This window comes from Heterocephalus glaber, unplaced genomic scaffold (genome assembly GCF_053883595.1).
Source record: "Heterocephalus glaber isolate CG9 unplaced genomic scaffold, H.glaber_assembly_v1.0 deba00001687, whole genome shotgun sequence".
Lineage (NCBI taxonomy): Eukaryota > Metazoa > Chordata > Mammalia > Rodentia > Bathyergidae > Heterocephalus > Heterocephalus glaber.
This window is the reverse complement of record NW_028258412.1, coordinates 2,193,591-2,216,429: the sequence shown is the minus strand read 5'-3', so window position 1 is coordinate 2,216,429 and position 22,839 is coordinate 2,193,591. Positions and strand designations below refer to the sequence as shown.

Below are 22,839 nucleotides of genomic sequence, written 5' to 3'. Positions count from 1 at the left end.
CACTAGCCAGCTGGGATTTGTTGCACGGCAGGAATGGTGTCCTCAGTTGTCATCGTTAAAATGCTATTTCCCGTGCACATGCTGTGTCCTAGGCACTGTGCTAAATGCTTTGCCTGTATTGCCTCCCTTAAACCTCACCATAGGAGACAGGCATTCATTCAGCAAGTAGGTAGGGAGTACCTACAATGTGCCAGACACTCTTCTAGGTTGTGAGAGTATGTAGAGTGCTGAACCACAGAATTCCTGACCTCATAGAACATACAAGCCCACTAAACTGGAGAGTCAGAGGATAAAGTAAATAGGCTAAAATATAGTGAGCTAGAGGCCAAAAGGACTATATAGAGAAAGCAGAAAAGGCATATATTGAGTGTCAGATGGGGTTAGGTGTGAGGAATGAAGTTTTAAATAGGATGATCTGGGAAAGTGACATTTGAGCTGTGTAGATTTTGGGGGGGAAGAGTGTTCCAGGTGAAAGGAACAGTAAGTGTGGAAGACAGTAGAGAGGGGATGCTGGTGTGTGTGAAGTGATTACTGGTGCAGTGGCTTTTAGCTCATGAGGGCCTGGTGGCTCTGGTGAAGACTTGGGCTGCTAATATCAGGGAGATGGGAGCCATGCAAGAGATAGTAAGTAGCAAAGGAGGGACACTATCTCTTGTACTTTTATTTTATTCATTTATTTATAGTATGTTAACAGAATATATGCACTTTAAAAAATTGTTGTAAAATATACATAATACAAAAGTTTCCTTTTTAGCCATTTGAATGTATCTAGTTCAGTCATGTTACATAATTCACATTATTGTTTAGCCAATATCCAGAACTTTTCATCTTGCAAAACTGACGCTGTGAAAAAAAAAAAAGAGTTGATGTACTCTGATGTCCAAAGGCAGTCTGAAGGCAACATTTCTTCCTCAGAAGACCTCAATCTTTTTCTCTTCAGTTTCAGTTGACTGAATGAGGACCACCCACATTATGGAGAGTAATGGCTTCCTCAAAGTCTACCAATTCAAATGTTGATCCTATCTAAAAAATCTTTTCAAAACAAGTTAGACTTGTGTTTTACCAAATATCTGGCCCCATAGCCTAGCCAAGTGGATAGATAAAACTATCTGCCACAGTAATAAATATTTGTTAGCGTGCTATAACTGATATTGCATATGGATTGCCAGCATTTCCATGTCTACTTCTGAGTACAGGGCCACACAAATATCAAGGAACACCTGGGCACTGGTTCATTTGTAAGTAGACAAAACAGTGTTTCAATAATGCGTGTGAAATATGAAATGGAAAAAATTAAGAGATAGATGGAATTTATTTTCAGATTCCAATTTTTTATCATTTTAAAACTGATGAACCATTGCATTATTCATCTATTCAGAAGCAATGAAGTAACAAGAGTTGGCATTCCTGGAGCTGTTTTCTAGACCCTGCTTTATTGTTAACTGGCTGAACAATCTTGGGCAACTCACTTTTTGCCTTTCCTGGTTTTGCTTCACCAACAGCAAAAGAAAATCTCAGAGATTCTTTAAGTCAAGTGCAGAATAGTACACTGAAAGACCTGGCTCCATATCTTCCACGTGATATGTTCTTCTAGTTCTAACCAAGTTACTTCTAGGCCCTAGTTTCTGCAGCTCCAAAATGGGAATAAGGATGCTGTTATGGTTTGTGTCTAGATGTCACCCCAAAGCCTCATGTGGTCATTGGAGGGGTTTTTTGGAGGTGAGGGGATCTGGAGTATGTGATGCTGGAATCAAGGGTATGTGATTACTAAATTAGTCCACTGATTGACTTGTCAGAGTTCTGAGCAGGATTAAGCGTGCCCCACCCTGGGTGTGAGTGCTGTCCACCCTTAGGGTGAGTAGACTAGATAAGATAAAAGGGGTAGAAAGAAAGAGGATCTCAGGAGGCTTGTCACTTGTTTTTTTGTTTTCTGTTTTTGGCGGGTTTTTGTCTTTTAGTGTCCAGTTTATTTTTTTTTAATTAATTTTACTGGTACATTTTAGGTATACAGTATAATGACATTCATCATTGGAAGTTTGCACTTTTACATAATCTCTCTTGGTTCTTATTTTTCCCCCTTCCCCTGCCCGCCCTTCAACCCCTCCATCCCTCCCTATTTACAAAAACTTTGTTTCCATTTTTTCATTTTCTCATATTAATTCCATTCCCTTTTTTCCTTTCCCCTACCCCACTCACTTCTCCTTCCCCTTTGCCCCTTTTCTTCCTATTCCATATTATCTGTTATACCTTTTAGTCCTTTTTACACTTTCAGTTTCTCACACTAGAGAAACTATTCGGTATTTACACATGTGTGTCCTATTTATTTCACTGAAGAGTATGGCCTTGGGCCAGGGATTTAGCTCAGTGGTATCCATGCCTACCTCCCAAGCAAAAGGTCTGGAGTTTGATCCCTGGTACCAAAAAAACCCCAAAATGAGTATGACCTCAATGTGCATCCATTTAGCTATAAATGTCTCTAATTTCTCCTTTTTCGTGGTTGAGTAGTACTCCATTTTATTTAAAAACCCACATTTTCTTTATCCAGTCTCCAGTTGATGGGCAATTGGGCTGCTTCCAAGTTTTATCTATTACAAACTGTGCTGCTATGAACAGGGGTGCACATTTATCACTGTGGTATGATTCTTTTAATTCTTTGGGGAAGATACCCAGCAGGGGAATAGCTGGGTCAAATGGGACTTCAGTCCTAGTTCTTTGAGGTATCTCCATACTGATTTCCACAGTGGTTGCACCAGTCTACACTCCCACCAGCAGTGGAGCAGTCTTCCCCTTTTCCCACAGTCCCACCAGCATTTGTTATTGGTTGATTTCATGATAGCAGCCATTCTTTCTGGAGTGAGGTGGAATCTCAGCATTGTTTTCATTTGCATGTCTCCAATGACCAGTGATGTTGAACATTTTTTTCATATGTTTATTTGCTATTTCTACTTCTTTGTCTGAGAAATGTCTGTTCATTTCAGATGAATCCATTTTTGGGTTGGGTCTTTAAATTTGGGAGGTCTGATTTTTTTTTTTTTAAGTTTTTTGTAGATTCTAGATAGTAGACCTTTGACTGAGGGACAGCTGGTGAAAATTTTTTCCCACATTGAGAATTGTCTCTTCACACTGTTGGTGGTTTCTCTTGCTGTGCAGAAGCTTTTTAATAAGAGATCCCACTTGTTGGTTGATTGTGCTAGTTCACTGGCAACTGAGGTTTTGTTCATAAAATCTTCTCCTACATCAATATCTTCAAGAGTTCTACCTAACCTTTGTTCCAGCTGTTTCAGCATTTCTGTTTTAATATTTAGATCTTTAATCCATTTTGATTTTAGTTTAGTGCATGGTGAGAGATATAGGTCTAGTTTTAATCTTTGGCAAGTTGAAACCCAATGTTTCCAGCACCATTTATTAAAGAGGCTATCTTTCCTCCAGTGAGGGTATTTGGCTCCTTTGTGGAAGATGAGGTGGCTGAGTGTGTCTGGAGTTGTTTCTGCATCTTCTAATCTGTTCCACTGGTCCTCAGGCCTGTTTCTTTGCCAGTACCATGTTGTTTTTATCACAGTAGCTTTGTAGTATAGTTTCAAGTTGGGGGTTGTGATACCCCCTGCCATGTCTCTGTTGCCTAGAATTGCTTTTGCTATCCTAGGTCTCTTCTTGTTTCCTTTTTTTTTTTTTTTTTTTAAGGTACTGGGGATTGAACTTGGGACCTAGCACCTGCAAGGCAGGTGACAGAACTACTGAGCTATGTCCCCGGCCTCTAGGTCTCTTCTGGTTCCAAATGAATTTTTGGATTGTTTTCTCAAGGTCTGTGAAGTATGCTATTGGGATTGCAATTGGGATTGCATTGAATCTATATAGCAGTTTTGGAAGTATGGCCATTTTCACTATGTTGATTCTTCCTACCCAGGAGCAAGGGATATCTTTCCATTTTCTGATATTGTCTTTAATCTCTCTTTTCAGAATGCTATAGCTTTCAGAGAAGAGGTCTTTGATTTCTTTTGTTAGGTTGATTTCTCAGTATTTCAGTTTTTTGGGTGCTATTGTGAAAGGAATTGTTTGCCCTATTTCCCTGTCAGTGAGTTTGTTGTTTGTGTAGAGGAAAGCTATTGATTTTTGTGTGTTGACCTTGTATCCAGCTACTCTACTGAATTTGTGACTCTTCTTTTTTTTTTTTTTTTTTTTTTTTCGGTTCCAGAGATCGAACTTGGGACCTTGTGCTTGTGAGGCAGGCGCTGGAACCACTGAGCTAAATCCCTGGCCCTTTTGTGTTTTTTTTTTTTTTTTTGTACTGAATTTGGTTATTAAGTCTAGAAGACTTTTGGTGGAGTTCCTGGGGTCTTCTATATAGAGTATCATGTCATCTGCAAATAATGACAATTTGACTTCTTCATTTCCTATCTTTATTCCTTTTATTTCTTTCTCTTGTCTAATTGCAGTGGCTAATGTTTCCAGAACTATATTGTACAGAAGTGGTGATAGTGGGCATCCTTGTCTTGTTCCTGATTTTAGTGTGAAGGATTTCAGTTTTTGACCATTTAGCATGATATTGGCTGTTGGTTTTTCATAGATGGCTTTTATTAGATTGAGGTAGAGATGGTCTTTTCCAATTATTTGTAGAATTTTTATCATGAATGTGTGTTGGGTTTTGTCGAATGCTTTTTCTGCATCTACTGAGATAATCATATGATTTTTGTCCTTGGCTCTATTGATACAGTGTATTACATTGATTGATTTGCATATGTTGAACCATCCCTCCATCCCTGGGATGAATCCCACTTAGTCAGGGTGTATGATCTTCTTGATGATCTTCTCCATTCTATTTGCCAGTATCTTATTAAGGATTTTTGTATCTATGTTCATTAGTGAGATTGGCCTATAGTTCTCTTTTTTGGTTGGGTCTTTCTCTGCTTTGGGGATCAAAGTGATGCTTGCTTCCAGGAATGAATTCAGGAGTATTGCTTCCCTTTCAGTTTCATTGAAGAGTTTATACAGTAGTGGCAGTAGTTCCTCTCTAAATGTCTTATAGAATTCAGCAGTGGAGCCATCAGGACCTGGGCTTTTCTTAGTTGGTAAGTTTTTTTTTTTTAAATTTTAAACATCAGATTTATTTGGAGAAAACAAAACAAAAAAACCCACAACCCAAAGGATGGGATTTTACATCTCAAGACATCTCCCAGGTACTTAAGTCTACAGATTACAAATCATTTTCATAGAAGATATTTTTTGTACAATTTTTACATGTATTCAGGAGTGGGACATAAACCAATCCCTGTTTGTGTTTAGTGAGTAGGGGCAAGGAAGGGGAATGGGACAAAATAGCTTTTTTGATGCAACTATTTGGAAGGAGAGCAGACAGGAGGGTAAACTGTACCTTTTCATTATCTACAACCAATGGTTTAAAAAGCAAACCCATTCAACTCAAGGTATGTCTAAAAGCCCACTTCCTAGCTCCTAGCCAACCCCACCAATTTAGGGTAATTCTCTGGGTATACCTTTAGTCCATTGGATAAATGGCTCATTATGCCCACTACTGCAGCTCTCATACACCCACCCCCTGCAGATCAGAGAAGCTCTAACCTAGGACCGATGGGAGAAGGGCTTGTAAATAGATAGACCAAACTACATCTGTGGGCAGCACCAGTGCTGCCTACAGTGGGAACAGATCCCATCTACCAAGCTGACCCCCGACAAAGGTGCATATAAAAGTGAAGCTATTGTATTGCAAGAGAAACCAGGACCTTGTTAAATAGATCTTTCATCATTTTTTCTCTCAAGGGAAGCTAAAAATCATACTTCCTCCCCCAAGCAAAAAAACCACATTGGTCTAGGCCACATTATAAACCCAAGCAAGCACTGGTGTGTGGTTTCAATGGAAACTTGTAAAAAACAAATCAAAAAACCCCATAACCCACAATCAAGGTCATAAGAAAAGCTTCCAATGTAACTGTCCCTAATCAATACTTATTCATCACCAAAGTTCAACCTAGAGTTTTCTGATCAAAAGAAGGGGTCAGAGCAGCGGAAGCAGGCATGGATGGAGGGGGAGGAATGAGAATCAAGACTCAAAGAGCTGATTTGTTTGAGAAAAGCATTGATTCACCATGTCACAGCATCCAGTGGCTGACATATAAAATGCCTGAGAGGTCACGTCTGTGACTTATCTAGAGACTAGTCTTTGGGAGGTGAGAGTAGCATGAAGAACAGGAGAGATGGCTAAGACTGGCATTATTATTATTATATATTGGTTTTCTGAGACAAGTTCTCACTATGTAGTCCAAACTGGCCTCAAAATTCACTATGTACTCCAGGCTGGCCTCAAACTCGTGGAGATCCTCCTGCTTCTGCCTCCTGAGTGCTGGGATTACAGGTATGTGCCACAATATCTGGCCCTAAGAGTCTGAATTTGTTAAAGCTTCAAGTTTAAAAAAATGTGGATATATTTCAAGTTTCGGAAAGGATAAGATAAAGGGCAAAACCAGGACCCAAGACTGGGAATTCCCATGACCCCCTAACTGCTTCCTGCTCGAGGAAATAACCATTCATGTGTTTACTGGAGATCATATCATTTCCTCCTACTACCTGGTGCAAAATAATCCATCACTTCCCAAAAGCTTCCTTTCCAAACATGATTTCCCCATTATTTTGGTCCCAACCAGTCCTATTCTTTAGTAGCCTCCAAACACACTCTTAACTACCCCCCTGGGGGTTAAAAAATAAAGGAATTTCCCTTAGGCTGGCCCCAAGGATCAGAATTAAAATAAGAGGCAAGACTGGCAGCCTCCTGGAGATAAACAATTTGAGAAACTAAATCTACCTTTCCAAGGATGGAAAATTTATTCAGATAATGCTTGAGAATTTCATATATGCCACAATAGGATAAGAATGAAAAGGTAGAAATCTCACTGTTCCTTATCCCTCCCCTACTGCCCAACCACTCCAGACATCGTATCACTGTCATTCCCATTTCTGCTAAATGGAGGCCCCTAGGCACTAATCACACAGACAACTGCATGGTATCCTAAGAACACACCACAACTTTTCCATTAAAAAGCTGTAGTCTCTGTCTCTCTGGCTATACTGGCGATTCTTTGGTTACTTTAATACTTTAAAGGCTGCAGCAGCATGCAAAGGAATTTCATTTTTTAAAAAAAAGTTAAGAAAGATCTCCAGGAGATGGTGAGTTTTATTTTGCCTTGTCTGGATAGAGGTTTGATTCGCTCTTGAATGTTCCAGGATGGAGAAAGACTAGGAGAAAGCACAGGATGTCGAGGCCTACTCAGCATAGTCTTCTTCATTTTCGTCTTCACCATCCACAGAGAGAGCAGCGTACTTGCTTGCAGAACTGAACTTGGAGGATGGATTTTCCTCAGGTTTCTTTGGCTCAGGTGCAGATCTAGAGTCTTGATCCTTTTTGCCATCTTTCCTATCTGACTCCTTCCAGTGCTCTTTGTTCCCTCCATCTCCTGAACCAGGGCTGGAGTTTCCAGTTTGGCCTCTTTTAGACACTCATCCCATCTATTTTATTTTCATCTTTCCTTGCTGGTCCTTCCTTGGAAGGCTGAGCTGGAGCTACTTTCCCCCCACCACTTGTAGGGGATTGCTGCTCTGTGTCTGAGCTCTGAGATCGAGCAGGAGGGTTAGAACTTCTCTTCACCCATACATTCTCCTTTGGTGGAGGGGCTGGCATTACCTTTAGAGGCTGATCAGGTTTGGGAGGCTTAGAAGTTGGAGAGTGACAGTCTTCCGCCTTATTGAGTGTTTCATTTTCTAGAAACTTCTGACTCTCTCTCCTTTGGGCATTTCTGCCAGATGGGGTTGAGGTCCCAGTCTGTGATGATTCACTTATTGTCCTTGACCTTTCCTGTTCCTGAGTTTCTTCACTTCACCAGCTTGGGTGTCTCTCCTGAGGCCATTGTTCTAGTTTTGCCTCATCCAGCTGACACTGCAATTTCTCCTGCTCCTTCTGTAGCTGTTCCTCCACTTCTCTTTCTCTAGCAGCCCTGTCAACAGGCTTTGCCCCTCCAAAGATAGAAGCTGCTTGACTGGACTGGGAGGGGCTAGCAGAGGAATCATCTTCCTTAGGAGCACTCCGAGGCTTTAGGTTCAGTTTGGGTCTTTGGGGGGGACCTCTGTCATCACGCCTGTAATCCTACTGGGAGTAATCATCTCTGGAGCCCCAGGGCCAATCGTCCCATCTGTCATAGCGGTCTTCATAGCGGTCTCCTCCTCCTCTGTAGTTCGTTGTCTCTATGGTACCCACTATCAAAGGCCCTTCTGCCACTGCCTGTTCTGGAATCGTAGCCTCTATTATAGTCTCTGCTGCCGTGGTCATCGTAGCGATCCCGGCCCCCCGTATCGATCCATATCCCACGGTGAGCCATCCCGTTACACATCCCGATATCCCTCTGAATCATAACGATCTCGATACTTGTCTCCAAAGCTGTCATCACCTCTTCTAGGCGGGTACTCATCAAGGATGTCTGTGGCAAGATGGGCCCGCCAGTCTGTGTCGGTTTTGTCAGAATCTCGATTTCTATCTCACCCAAAGGAATGATCATCTCTGTCTTTATCCTATGCTTGATCAGCAACATCCACTTGAATTCTCCTGTTACCTGGAGACTCTTCATTGAGACTGAGGGCACTGAGCAGGAAATCCAGGTCCTCAAACTCAGCGTAACCAAAATCTTTCAACCTCTCTGGATTGCTAGGTTCATGTGGCAAAAGCACTGCACTGATATTTAATCCTGTAAAGAATTCCTTAATAGAGTCTTCCATTACATCATAGGGCAGGTTCCCTAGGAAAGCAGTGTAGGATGGAGATTTGGGAAGACAGCTCCAGTCGATATTAGGTTCCCGAGCAGCCCATGGAGCAGTGGGAAGGATGGATCTGTCAATTGGTGGTTCCCTATACACATCGTCATTATTACTGTGCCAAGTGATTGAAATGCCTCCTTCCAGGTCATCTGTTTCATCAGCCCAGCTGACTGGTTTGGGGACATAGGTGGTTCCTCCACCAGTCCCTCCATCCTCAGCCAGAAAGTCTGTTAGGGAGATAGTCTTCCCCTTCTTATTTATTTATTTTTTTGCTGAGGCCACCATGTTGGGAGAGGGAGAGAGAACACAAAGGGTAAGTTTTTAATTACGTTTTCAGTTTCATTGATTGATACTGGGTTGTTTAGAATTTTTAGGTCTTTGTTCAACTTTGGTAATTCATACATACCTAGGAATCTGTCCATTTCTTCTGAGTTTTCCCTCTTATTGGCGTATAGGTTCTTGAAGTAGGTATTGATGATCCTCTGGATTTCTGCTGGGTCTGTTGTAATTTCATCCTTTTCATTCCTAATTGCATGGATTTGGGCCTTTTCTTTCCTTTTTCTGATGAGGTTGGCTAAGGGTTTGTCAATTTTGTTTATTCTTTCGAAGAACCAACTCTTGGCTTCATTGATTTTTTTGTATCATTCTCTTAGTCTCCATTGCATTGATTTCTGCTCTGATCTTTATAATTTCCTCCCTTGTATGAGCTTTGGGTTTGTCCTGCTCTTCTTTTTCTAGAAGCTTGAGGTGCAGCATCAGGTTGTTTCATTGGGCTCACTCTGTTTTCCTAATACGAGTATTCACTGCTATGAATTTCCCTCATAAAACTGCTTTCGTTGTGTCCCATAGATTCCGATATGTTGTATTGTCATTGTCATTTAATTGTAGGAACTGTCTGATTTCTTTAATTTCCTCTGTGACCCATTGGTTATTCAGAAGTGTGTTGTTCAATTTCCATGTGTTTATGAAATACTTGCAGTTTCTTTTGCTATTGATCTCCAATTTCATCACACTATGGTCTGATAATATACAGGAGAGAACTTCAGTTCCTTTGCACTTACTTAAACATCTTCTGTGAGTGAGTATGTGGTCTATTTTGGAGAACGACCCAAGTGCAGCTGAAAAGAACGTGTATTCTAATTTTGTGGGGTGGAAGACTCTGTAAACATCTGTTAAGTTCATTTGTTCAAGAGTTTGATTGAGTTCTATTATTTTGTTGCTTATTTTTTGTCTAGTTGATCTATTTGTGACAGTGGGGTATTGAGGTCACCCACTACTATTGTATTAGTGCTTATTTGATTTTTCATATCCGTTAGTGTTTGTTTTATATAATTGGGTGCACTAGTGTTTGGTTCATAGATATTTGTGCTTGTCATCTCTTCCTCTTGCCCTTTACAAGGATGTAGTGTCCTTCTTTGTCTCTCTTAATCAGTGTTGGTTTGACATCCACTTGATCTACAAAGAGGATAGCTACTCCTGCTTTTTTTCGGGTTCCTGTCACATGGAGTATTGTTTTCTACCCTTTAACTGTCAGTCTATGAATTTCTTTTTGAATTAAGTGTGTTTCTTATATGCAGAATATTGTTGGATCTTGCTTCTTGACTCATTCTGCCAGTCTGTTTCTTTTGATTTGTGAAATGAGACCATTAACATTGATGGTTATAACTGATACGTATTCACTTATCATTGCCATGACTTTTTCTTTTTGTTGGATTCTCCCCCTTTGCGTTTAATTTCTTGTCATGCCTGATGGATTCATTCTGCTGGGCTTCCTCGGGCTATGATACTCGTTGTCTTTTCCTAGGGTATTGTCTAAAATTTTTTGGAGTGCTGGTTTGGTATTCATGAAGTTCCTAAGGTGCTCTTTGTCATGAAAGTATCTTATTTCTCCATCAGTTTGGACAGATATTTTTGTAAAGTACACCAATCTGGGTTGGACAGATATTTTTGCAGAGCACATCAATCTGGGTTGGAGGCTGTTTTCCTTTAGGGCTTGCAATACGTCACTCCAAGCTCTTCTTGCCTTGAGGGTTTGCATTGAGAAGTTTGCTGTGATTCTGATGGGCTTTCCTTTGTATATGATTTGTTTCTTTTCTCTAACTGCTTGTAGAATTTTGTTCTTCTGTTGGGCTTCTGGAATCTTAACTATTATATGCCTATGTGTAGATTTTTTTTTGATCAAGGCTATTTGGAGTCCTATATGCCTCACTTATCTGCATGTCAAGTTCTTTTCCCCTGCTTGGGAACTTGGGAAGTTTTCTGCCATCACTTCTGTGAACAGTTTTTTTTTATGTCACCTGCACTCTCTCCTGTTTCTTCATTGACTCTGATCAGTCTTATGTTATTCTTTTTTGCATCATCTAGCAGGTGCTGCATTGATTTCTCATGGTCCCTTACTATTTTAAAGCAATTTTTCTTTTCCTGGTCACTAATTGCAATCTTATCTTCTATATCCGAAATTCTGTCCTCAGATTGGCTCATTCTGCTGCTTAAACTTTCAATGGAGTTTTTAATCTCCTGGAAATCTGTTTGCATCTGTTTTATGGATTCCATTTGTGTCCTATGTTGGGATTCCATCATGTCTCTCAGATCCTCTATTTTTTTTTATCTGTGTCCTCTCTAGATTTATTAATCGTGCCTTGCACTATGGGCACAATTTCTGCTGTTACCTAAGAAATTATTTCTGATTTCATTTTTTCCAGATCCTCTTTTGTTGCCAGTTCAGGGAGTCCAGGTGGTTGAGTATCAGATTGTTCCATCTCATTTCCCTTTGGGGTTGCTGTAGGTGATCTAGAAGTCTGGTTTTGAGACTTGTTTACGTGTCTTCTCATTTCAAGGGAGGAGAGGGGTGTGTGCTGCTGGCACCCGCAAGGCTCACTTCCTCAGTGCTGGGAGGGGCTCTGCTCCTTGGCGGTGGAGGCCTCGCTTGTCACTTGTTGCTCGCTGCCATTCTGCTGTCTGCCTTCTGCTTACCTTGGTTTGCCATGGACTGTTTCTCCTGTGACACCCCTCTGCCATGCCACCTTCCCTTTGAGCCAGCTGACTATGAACTGAAACCTGTACAAACTGAGCTAAATAAACTTTTGCTCACTTAACTTGTGGTATTGAGTATTTTGTCTTAGCAACAAGAAAAGTAACTAAGACAGATACCTACCTCACAACAGGGCTGTTAGGGTGATCGAGTAAGACAAGTTGAGTGCACAGAGTACCATAGATGCTAACATGGAAAGAACATGTTTGCAGATGGAAAGTTAATCTCTCTTAGAAAAGTGTAACTTCCAACAGAGACTAATCATAATCAGAAAACTCAAAATATACAAATGAAGTGATAGAAAGACTTGCACTGCTTTTGTCTTGGCAGAACTTTATTTCTTTGGAAAGAATTAAAAAAAAATAAACTGATGCCATGTTCCCATCCAACAGTCATCCCTCATCTTTTTGCCCTCAGCCACTGGCACCCCCCATTCTACTTTCTGTCACTGAATTTGACCACTCTAGGTACCTCATATATTTGGAATGACAGCAGTTGTCCTTGTGTCAGTAGCTTATTTCACTGAGCATAATGTCCTTAAGTTTCATCTGTGTGGTAGCATCTATTAGGATTTTCTTCCTTTTTAACACCAAATAATATCCATTTGTATGGATGGACCACATTTTCTTATCCCTCCATGAATACTTTGCTTGTTTCTACCTTTTAGTTATTGCAAATAATGTGGCTATAAAATGCAAGTATATAACTATCATTTTAAAACCTTGCTTTCAGTTTTTTGGGATATGTATCCAGAGGTAGAATTGCTGAATTATATAATAATTCTGTGTTTTAATTTTTTGAGGAACCACCATATTTTTTATTGTTACAACTACATCATTTTGTATTTCTACCAGCCATGTACAAGGGTTCCTATTTCTCCATGTCCCTGCTAAGCTTAATTTTTGTTTCTTGATAGTAGACATCCTACTAGGTTTGATGTAGATCTCCTTGTGGTTTTGATTTTCATTTTCCTAATAATGAGTGGGACATCTTTTTCATGTGCTCCTTTTTCATTTGTGTATCTTCAGGCAAATGCCTGTTCAAATTCTCTGGCTATTTTTGAGTTATAGAATTTAGTCATATATTTTAGAAATTAATCCCTTATCAGTGATCTCATTTCAAATGTTAGTTTCTATGACTATAAAAAAAGACCCAAGGAAATCAAAATAAAGAGGAGGAGGTTTATTTTGGCTCACCATCTCACCTTCCTGAGCCTCAGTTTCCACATTTGTAAAATGGAGCCAATTCCTTGGTCTTCACTAGATAGGTTTCAGATTTCCAAGTGCTGCTGGCAGAGCTCAGATTGAGCTTGTTGAACTGGGGGGGGGGGGGGGGTCTGGAGCTGTTCACTGGCCTGGTGCTGACATGGATGGTATAGGGCTGAGACCCAGCTGAGTGAGAGTGCACCATTTTCCAGAAAATGTGGCCAGGGATTCTCTAAGCTCTAAGAGGCAACTGGAAGGAAGGGAGAGAGGGGCAGTGAAAGCTGGGATTACACTTAGACAGTGGCCTGGATGTATTGAGTCTGGATGGGCCGCAGGAAAGCAGGCAAGTCACCCACTGGATGGGGTGAGTCAGGACCTTGCTCCCTTCACCCCCTCATCAGAGCCCCATGATGCAGAGCTGAGATTGACCTTTGAATCATCTCTTTCATCCTCCTCAGTCTCAGGGTTACTAAGGACTAGAGAAAAGGGCTTTGCTTGAGTTCCACCATGACTCTGGGCAGACAGGATCTAAAATCCAGTGAGACAGAAGGGTATCCAGGCTAGCAGAGGGTCTCCTCCATGAACAGAGGGTTGGGTACCCTTTCACACTGTGTCCCCCAGGCTTGGCACAGTTGGAGGCACTCAGGAAGTACTGTTGAGTGAGTAGTGAAAAAACAAAAACAACCTGGTGGCAGATCCAAGCTGGAATTGTCTCCTCTCTGGGCCAGCTCTGCCTCACTGGACAAGTTGCTTCACCTTGCTGAGCTTCCGTTTCCCAAAACAAGTTTCTAAGTCTATTTGGCAGGTGCCCCAGCAAGGATTTGAACCCAGGTGAGCCCAGTTCCATGGCTGATTTTCTTTTTTCTTTTTTTTTTTTTTGGTACCAGGGATCGAACTCGGGTCCTTGCTCTTGCAAGCCAAGCGACGGAACCACTGAGCTAAATCCCTGACCCGATGGCTGATTTTCTATACAGCGCTGTCCTGATTCCTTTACTGACTCACTCATTGAGAAACTTTTGAACAACACACAATATTTTCCAGACACAGTTGGGGGGTCTGTGAATACAAGCAGTAAACAAGGCAGGTGGGTTTCTGCCCTCAGGATTTATATTCTAGGAGGATTCAGGAATAAGGCAGTGTAAGATGGAACAACAATGGTGGGGAGTACTCTGAAGGGACCGGGATAGGGACAAGATGGGGCTGCCTCAGTTGCTGTGGTCAGGGAAGGATATTTTGAGTGGCATTTGAAAAGTAGCAGCCATACATGTACCATATGTAGCCACTGTATGCAAAGAGCCTGAACAAATTAAGAGGGAAGTGGGAACCATGTAACTAGATAAGCCTCAGACCTGCCGATGACAGGGTGATGAAGTGTGGAAGGAAATCAGTTACCAAAGCACCCTAAACAGCCTGAAAAGGCTCTGTGGAACAGCACAGTAGGTGTGCACCCCTGGCCACATTGGTTCTCCTCTCCCCTGCCTCTGCCTTCTAGGTAAAGCAGATCATGGAGGAGGCTGTCACACGCAAGTTTGTCCACGAAGACAGTAGCCACATCATCTCCTTCTGTGGTGAGTCTATAACCCTCCCAGGCCTGGGAAAGTGGTTCCTTCTCTGGAGCTGCCTCAGGGAAGGTGCATCTCTCAGCCAGGGTTCTCATGTACTGTTTTTGCTTTGTGACTTTGAAGTTATTTTTGGATCCCAAAGAGACTCTATTGGGGAATTTTGAAGTACAAGACTTTGGACCCCCATGGAGAGGTCATCATGGGGGATCACCTTCCCCTCCTCATGGGCTCAGTTTGTGCTACCCATACCCTGAGCACTGGGTGGTCTTGCCTCTTGGAAATAACCTCTGTGTCTTTCTTGCTTGGCCTGTGATGAGCGCTAAAGGGAGAGAGCCACAGAGATATTTAATGAGAAGAGGGAGAGAGAACCCTGACACATCCTGAGGGACCCCAATAGCTGGCCTAGCACAGGAGGCAGTGGGAGCTCAGAGCATGACTCACTGCTCTCTTTGCACAGCTCTGTCGTAAGATCCAGAAATACCCACTCTGCCAGGTCCCACTGTATTTTGACAGCAGCTAGAGAAACGTATTGTGTGTGCCTGAAGTCAGCATTGAGCTCAGAATCTGTGTGTATCTATACGTGGGAATGTTCTTTCCTGCTCTCTGAAACACTTTTTCTTAATAACTGGAGTGTCTGATGGTGAAGAACACGCTCTAATTCCCCTTCTGTGACCTTGGACTTATGGAGAGGCCTGAGCAAGGATACCTGGCCAGCCACCAGCTTCCATCCAGATGGCTGGGGTGCCACCACCTGGGGCCCACATGCTGAGCCCACTGTGCACACACTCACTTCAACCCCTTTTAGCCAGGTAGACTTGGGTTCAAATCCCCACCTCTACCACTTACTGTTGACCTTGGGCAGAATCTTAATTTTTAGGTGGATTATTTTTTTTACATACACACATGTATGTATATATACACACATATAGATATATGTAATATATATTTTGCATAAGTATATATGTATGATACATATTTTTACAAATATGTTTTTATATATAATATATATATTATATATATATATATATATTATATATATTATATATATTATATATATATGGCTTTTTATTTTCTCCTGGACATGTTATTTGCAAATAAAATCATGTTCATATCAGAACTTGGCAACATGCTTACTAATTAAAATCTTAAAAGGATAAAAAGTGATAAAAAGATTTATAATAGTTCCCTAACTCTGATCTAAGCTTTTGGGTAGAAGAAATTGGACGGCACTAAAGAGACCTAAAGAATCCCACTGATGTTTCTTTTATCCATTGTCCCTTAGGGTCATTGTCCTGAAGAATCGGACAATGTATATGAAGCCTGAAGAGAAGATTAAAAAAATAAAAAGTACTGTATATATAAATTAAAACCACACACACTCATAATTCCAGCTACTGGGAGCCAAGGCAGGAGGATTGCAAGTTGGAACCCAGCTTAATCAACTTAGACCCTGTCTCAAAATGAAGAAAACTAGGATTTAGCTCAGTGGAGCTGCTCCTGCCTCGAATATGCAAGGTCCTGAGTTCAATCCCTGGTACCAGAAAAAAAAAAAAATGAAGAAAACTGAAAAATGGTCTGGGGAATGTAGCTCAGTGTGAAGGCCCTGGGTTCATTCCCCAATACCACCACCACCAAGAAAAATGAAAAGATCTTGAAGAGAAACTCACCCACAATATTTTAAATGTATGGGCAAATTAATCAATTTTTAGACATTCACTCAAAACCAAGTAATGGCTTATTGAAACAAAGACGATTAACCAAAAACACCTCGCAGTTAACACGTAACCTAGACCAAGCTCTTACTTTGGGAATGGCTCATTTGTTCTGTGAATGGTGATAACTAGAGCTCTTACATCATGGGTTTTGTAGCAAGAATTAGGTGATGCAAATCATAACTTACCTGATACAAAGCAGGTGCCAAATAAGGAATAGCTTATTCTCACTTTTCAAAAAACATGAATTATGCACCTATTGCATACCACCGTGAGACAGAAGGTAAGAAGATAGAGGGCCCCCAGAAGCACCAGGACTAGGATGGGAGCCTCAGAACAGTTTGAACAGGGCCAGTTTCCCAGAGGGGCTCATTTAAGCCTAGAGAGGGAAAGTGACTCACCTGAGGTAGCTCAGCAAATTAATGGGAGAACCCAGGCCTAAACCCAGATAATCATGTCCTGGGAAGGGTTTCCAAAGGAAAACAGAAATGAGATGACTATGAAATCCTCCTTCCCAGGCTCTTTGTGGAAACACAAGTATTACACATGGCACACCTTGAACTCAGACCGCATTGACTCCTGGCTCCATCACTTATTTGCTAGGTGGCCTGGAGCAGTTGTGTCCACATCTCAGAAGTGGGGATATTTTCTTTCTTGCTGGGCATGACAGAGATTAAATGAGACCCATAAATTTTAGTTGTGCTGTAAGCACAGTATTGATGATGATGATGATGATGATGATGATGATGATGGTGATGCAATTCCTTAACCTGATGAACCTCAGCAGTCAGGCGGTCCAGTCTCCTCTCCCTCTGACCGAAACAATAGAGACATTCATGAAGCAACCACTATGTGCCAGGCTCTGCCTAGTACTTCTTATGCATTTTCACCTGTCCTACCAGCAACCTTTTGAGGTTAATGTTTATACCATCCCCCTTTCACAGATGCAAATGCTGAAGCCCAGAGAGGGCAGTCATTGCCCGCAGTCACACAGCTGGTTAGTAGCTGGCCAAGGATCTGAATAGAGATGGTCTAGACTTGGGCCACAGCTGTAGACTAACCACTGTGCTTTCTTGCCTCCTTTGAAGAGTGTGGCAGATGGAGGAGAGGCATGTTTTTCACTGTAATGCTGACCTGAACTTCGTGATTCTGGGAGTCCTGGCTGGCCAGGGCACCTCTGATCAAACCTGTGAGCCATACAGATGCTGAGGAGTGTGGACAGGACAGGGCCTGCTGACTCCCATGTTCCCGCAGCGGCAGTGGAAGCCTGTATCCTGCATGGGCTGCGTCGGCGGGCAGCTGGCTTTCTGCGCAGCAACAAGATCGCAGCTCTTTTCATGAAGGTGGGGAAAAGCTTCCCACCAGCTGAGGAGCTGAGCCACAAGGTGCAGGACCTGGAACAGCTGATTGAAAACGCGTGAGTGTGAAGTATTGGGCACAACCTGGGACAGTCCCCCAGGGGATGGTTTACAACCTACCTCAGGCCCTGCAAGGGATCACGCCTCTTGGACTATCTTCATTTTCTTTTCTGATTCTCAAACCTGCCAGACTCTTTTCCACCTCAAGGCCTTTGCACATGCTGTACCCTTGTATTAGTCAGCTTTCCATTGCTGGTACAAAATACCTGGCATAAACTACTTAAATGAGAAAAGACTGATCTGGGTTCATAGTTTCAGAGGTTTCAGTCCGTGGTCACCTAGTTCCAAATTAGAAACATCAGTGGAAGGACATGGCAGAGGAGAGCTCCTTGTGTCATGGCAGCCAGGAAACAGATCAAGGACAAGCCTGAACGAAGATACACCCTTCAAGGGCATGCCCCCAGTGACCTACTTCCTCCAACTAGTCCCTGCCTCCTAATAGCACATTCAGCCATGAAGTCACCCATGGGTCAGGTTAGTGTCCTCATGATCCAGTCACCTCTCCAGACATCTCTTAGTCCAGTCAAACTGACAATCAAGATAACCTTCAGCCCTGCACTGGTCTCATCGCCTGTTCTTCCAGGACTGGTTCCTTGGCTCATCTACATATCCCCTAGCTCTGTAAATTCTGACCCACGTGCCATCTTCTCTCTCATATCACCATTTGTTTTCTTCCCACTTGTTGCAACCTGTAGGTAACCATTTGTGCATTCGTTTACTGCTGACTTGATTATAATCTGTCTCCCTAAACTCCGTGAGAACAGGCAGCTCACCTGTGCCATTTCCGATTGTGTACCAAGCATGTGGGGCAGTGTATAGCATCTGGTCCATGCCCATGACATGGTTGTTGAGTGAGTAAGTGCTGAGTGGGAGCCAAACCCTGTTCAAAATGTAAAATGACTGACATTTAACAGAACCCACGTGGTCTCTGCATGAACCAGATGCTAGGGTTCCTGGTTAAAACTCACATTGAAGCAGCCATTGAAGGGGAAGGTGGCTTCACTCACTTGTCTTGGTGGCTGCTTGTATGTGTTGGGAGAGGCTCAGGACTGAATGTGGTACATGTTATACCTGCCCCCTGAAGTCTCAAATGGATAGCCAAGTTCCCAACAAGGAGCCTGGCCAAGGATGGCAGATAGGGCTCAGCTCCTTCTGGTGCAGTGGCTCCCAGGGGACAGTGTTGTGGAAAGCTTCTAAAGCTGTGGGAAAAATGTATGGATCAATTGGCCATGTCTGTCATAGGCATGGCAAGGGAGGAGACAAATATGCTGTGTGTTTCCCAGTTTGCCATTACTGTAACAATGTGTGCCACGCACTGTGCCAGGTACTGTAACAAGTGGTAGCTCATGCCTGTAATCCCAGCACTTGGGAAGTTGTGACATGAACATTGCCATGACTTCAAGGCCAGCCTGGTCTACAGAGTGAGTTCAAGGCCAGCCTGAACTGTATAATGAGAGCCTGTCTCAAAAAAACAAACCATTAATGTAAGAAAATTCCTGAGATAACCAAATTATATAGAGGAAAACTTTATTTTGACTCAGTTTTGGAGGTTCCAGTCCATGGCTGATTGGCCCCATTGCTTTTGGGCTTGTGATGAAGCAGCACATCATGGTGGAAAGTACATGGCAGAGTAAACTGTTAAGCAGCCTGAATGCAGAGCCAAGTGCTGTGGTTAACTAGCCAGATGCAGAAAAAAAGGAGGAAGAGGCTAGTCCTACAGTCCCCTTTGAGGGCATATGCTCAATAACCTGATGCCTCCTCCTAGGCACCCTTCTTTTTTTGGTACCAGGGATTGAACTTGAGACCTTGCACTTGCAAGGCAGGCGGTGGAACCACTGAGCTAAATCCCCATAGGCCCCCTTCTTAAAGGTTCCATCGCCTCCCAACAGCACCAAGCTGGGGACCAAGCTTTAACCCATGGTCCTTTGGAGGACATTCCAGATCTAAACCATAGCATGCCCTAAGTTTGACATCTCTTCCATGATCATTCCATGAAGTGAGAAACCCCTCCTCGCTTTTCTTTCTTGCCCTTTGCCTTTCTTGCCTGCCAAGCGATGCTGGCCAGAAAGAACTGTGGGCAGAGCTCAGGATTTGGCTCTGCCAGCTCCCTTTGGAATGACTTCCCAGTCAGGCAGTCTTTGGGTGCCTTCTAGCCCATCTGCTCAGCTCCCAGATGTTCCCAGGTAACTTCTGAAAAGCCTGGGTCTCTAGGGCCTTCCACAGTGTGAGTGACTTCCCAATGGAAGGGTAAGAGGCATCCCTGCCAGAGGTAAGGGAAAACCACGCATTCATCTGTGCAGTCACCATTTATGGATGTATTTGATGTGCATCTTGTGTGCCAGGCACTGTGCTGGAGAAATAGATGTGAAGGTGCTCATACTTGCTACTGGATAGATTCTTAGTATTTTAACTTTAAAAGACTTGAATTGCTTTTGCATATGCTCAAGATCACAGAATAAAGGGAAAGACAGAAAAATGAGCAGGCTGAAGGAGCACAGCAGCTTTGGCTGGTCTCAGAGGGCTGTGTATAAGAGGAGATGGTCTTGCTGAGACCAAAAGAGTGAGAGAATCATCCCAGGAATGGGGCAAGGGGGAAACTGGGAAGAAATGGCAGCCCATGGAAAATCTGGCAGCTGCAGGAATCTATAGGTAGCTCTGTCTGGCTGGAGCATGAACTGAGAGGGGACTGAGGACAAGGTCATGGAGCACTCTGCTGATCATGTTAAAGACCTCATTTCCCAGGGGTGGTAGTGGGGAGTCACTAAAGGCTGTATAACCAGGACTTCCTGGTCAGGAGAAAGAGAGAGAGAAAAAGAGTGAAGGAGAAGAAGAAAAGATGGGGAGAGAAGACAGAAGGAGTGGGGAGAGACTTAGAGGAAGAAGAGAAGGGAGGGCCCTGAGGTGGGGGGAAGGAAGGAGAGGAGAAATTGGTCAGGATCCAGCTTGCCTGTCAGTGGTATATGGAGGTGTGTTTAGCCATATCTTCATACTCACTGGGCATTACTGTCTTTCCAACTCTTGGCCCATTTGCTAGGAACAATGTGAGTTCTTGGTGTTTAGCTGCCACTTCCTCATTTCCTTGAGACAGTGAACATTGTCCCATTTGCATATCTGGTCCTGTGGATTTCCTTCTTTGTGAGTGTCTACCCTTCCCTTATTGCTTTTGAAGGAGGAACCAGATACAGGGCCTCCAGGAGAACATGCGGAAGCTTCCGAAGCTGCCTAACCTGTCCCCGCTTGCCATCAAGCACCTGTGGATCCGCACAGCCTTGTTTGAGAAGGTCCTGGACAAAATTGTGCATTACCTGGTGGAAAACAGCAGGTGAGAAAGGGAAGCTGCACACCTGGTGTGCTGTGCCTCCACCTGTTGGCATTTCTCAGAATTGCACCCTCTCGCACAGAGCCACTTTCTTGTTCTGGACAGGCTCTTAGATTGGAAAGCGGTTATATATAAACCTCCCGGATGTTTGACCCTGAACTAGGCTAGGTCAGAAACTTAGGAAGGTTCAGATAGTTACTAACAGTACACAGGATTCAGAGTTAGAGTCGGTTATAGGGATCTTGAGTTTCTTCCTTCTCCTGTGGATTAGTCCACTTGATAAGCAATAGAACTACTTAGCCTTTTGCTCCTTGTTGTCCCTTTGGTAAATGGCATGGGGATTGGTGCCACTCCCAAGAAATGAGAAAGAAATTTAGTACGTAGTATTTAGAAAATTCAGTGATAACTTAGACTAACTTAGATGTTGGGGATACAGTAGTACTGCCTGTCATATTAAAAAGCTTGGCTATTATTTCAAGAGCAGTGTGGAGCTACTGAGTGATCTATACTGTAATGTGAGAGTCTTCATGGCCAATATGCCTTTCCAGCCAGAGAGAGAGAAAAATCTAAAGGAGCTGGTATTTTAGGTCAGTGGTAAAGTGTTTCATTTCCTGCATTCAGTACCCAGCCCTGAGGGGAAAAAAAGGAGAAAAAGACAAAAGAAATCTGAACTTTCCTGTTTTTCATTATATGAAAGTGCTTCTTTAACCACATGTTCATGAAAGTGGGTTTTACTATTATTTTTTAATTCTTTGCCCCTTTACTAAGAAAATGCATATGATAATGTGTGTTGAATGTTCCAAGGGGGTATGGTGGTGATGTGTTGTGGTTTTATTTTTCACTACTGGGGTTTGGACCCAGAGCCTTCCCAGTGAGCTATGTTTCCAGCTCTTTTTTTTTTTTTTTAATTTAATTTGAGGCAGGATCTCTACTAAATTGCCTACGCTAAGATTAAACTTGTGATCCTTCTACCTCAGCCTCCCAGGGTGGCAAGATTCCAGGTCTGCACCGCCTCACCCGGCTTGTGTTGGTGTTTAATCCCCTTTAGGTGGCCAGGGAAAGTGTCCTGGAAGGAGTGGCATTCCAAAGGCATGATGCAGGCAGGGAGGGGGATGGGAAAAGGGTGCTCCTGGTGGAAGCAACAGCAGGCACAAAGGCCTAGACAAGGGAGTGAGGTTGAAAGAAACCTGAACTCTGAATCTCCATTTAACCTCTTTTCCTTGTAGTAAGTTGTAATGCATCTATGTCTCCGGCTGTGAATGGTCCTGGGCTTCTTTAGTCATCCTGCTGAATAAGTCAGTCAGAAATAATTAGGAATTTATTTGAGCAGCAATGTCAGCCTGCTATTTTTTTTTCATTATATTTTGAAATTTAGATTTCTCAAATTCTCATTCTAAGTTGCAAAATTAGTACAGAGAGTACTGATCAGCTAACCCCAGTGATTACATCTTATATAATAGTACAGTTGTCAATACCAAGATACTGATCTTGGCATGGTACTATTAACAGCCTTTATTTGCAGTTCACCACTTTGTATATGAACTTTCTGTTTATTTGTTTGTTGGGCATATAGTTAAATAAGATTTTAACTCACAGATAATTTTGTCTGGCCAGTATCACAATCAGGATAGAGAATTGTTCCAAAACTCCCTTAGGCTACTTTTAATAGTCACATCTTTTCCCGACCCTGCCTGCCATTTTTAGGGCAGAATTTCCAAGCCCTTTGATCACTGTCCTGATTTTTGGAGTGGGACTCAAGTGGCAGCAAAGTGGGAAGTGTC

General features: G+C 42.6%; 1 protein-coding gene and 1 pseudogene across 10 annotated transcripts in view; one reads left to right on the top strand and one right to left on the bottom strand.

Annotated features, from left to right (window-relative positions):
* Sgsm1 (small G protein signaling modulator 1) overlaps positions 1 to 22,839 on the top strand; it is a 92,695-nt gene that overhangs the window by 17,101 nt on the left and 52,755 nt on the right. For 4 of the 10 annotated variants that reach the window (XM_004843337.3, XM_087198026.1, XM_013071977.3 and 1 more), the window contains 3 exons: positions 14,540 to 14,615; positions 17,576 to 17,738; positions 20,909 to 21,061. In XM_004843337.3, the coding sequence (XP_004843394.1) occupies positions 14,540 to 14,615; positions 17,576 to 17,738; positions 20,909 to 21,061 (392 nt within the window). Of the gene's footprint in view, positions 1 to 6,318; positions 6,365 to 13,934; positions 14,132 to 14,539; positions 14,616 to 15,891; positions 17,739 to 20,908; positions 21,062 to 22,839 lie in introns of those variants that run through there. The other 6 variants (XM_087198029.1, XM_087198028.1, XM_004843340.4 and 3 more) reach the window with 6 other exon arrangements.
* Positions 7,270 to 9,111, bottom strand: LOC101711380 (eukaryotic translation initiation factor 4B pseudogene; annotated as a pseudogene).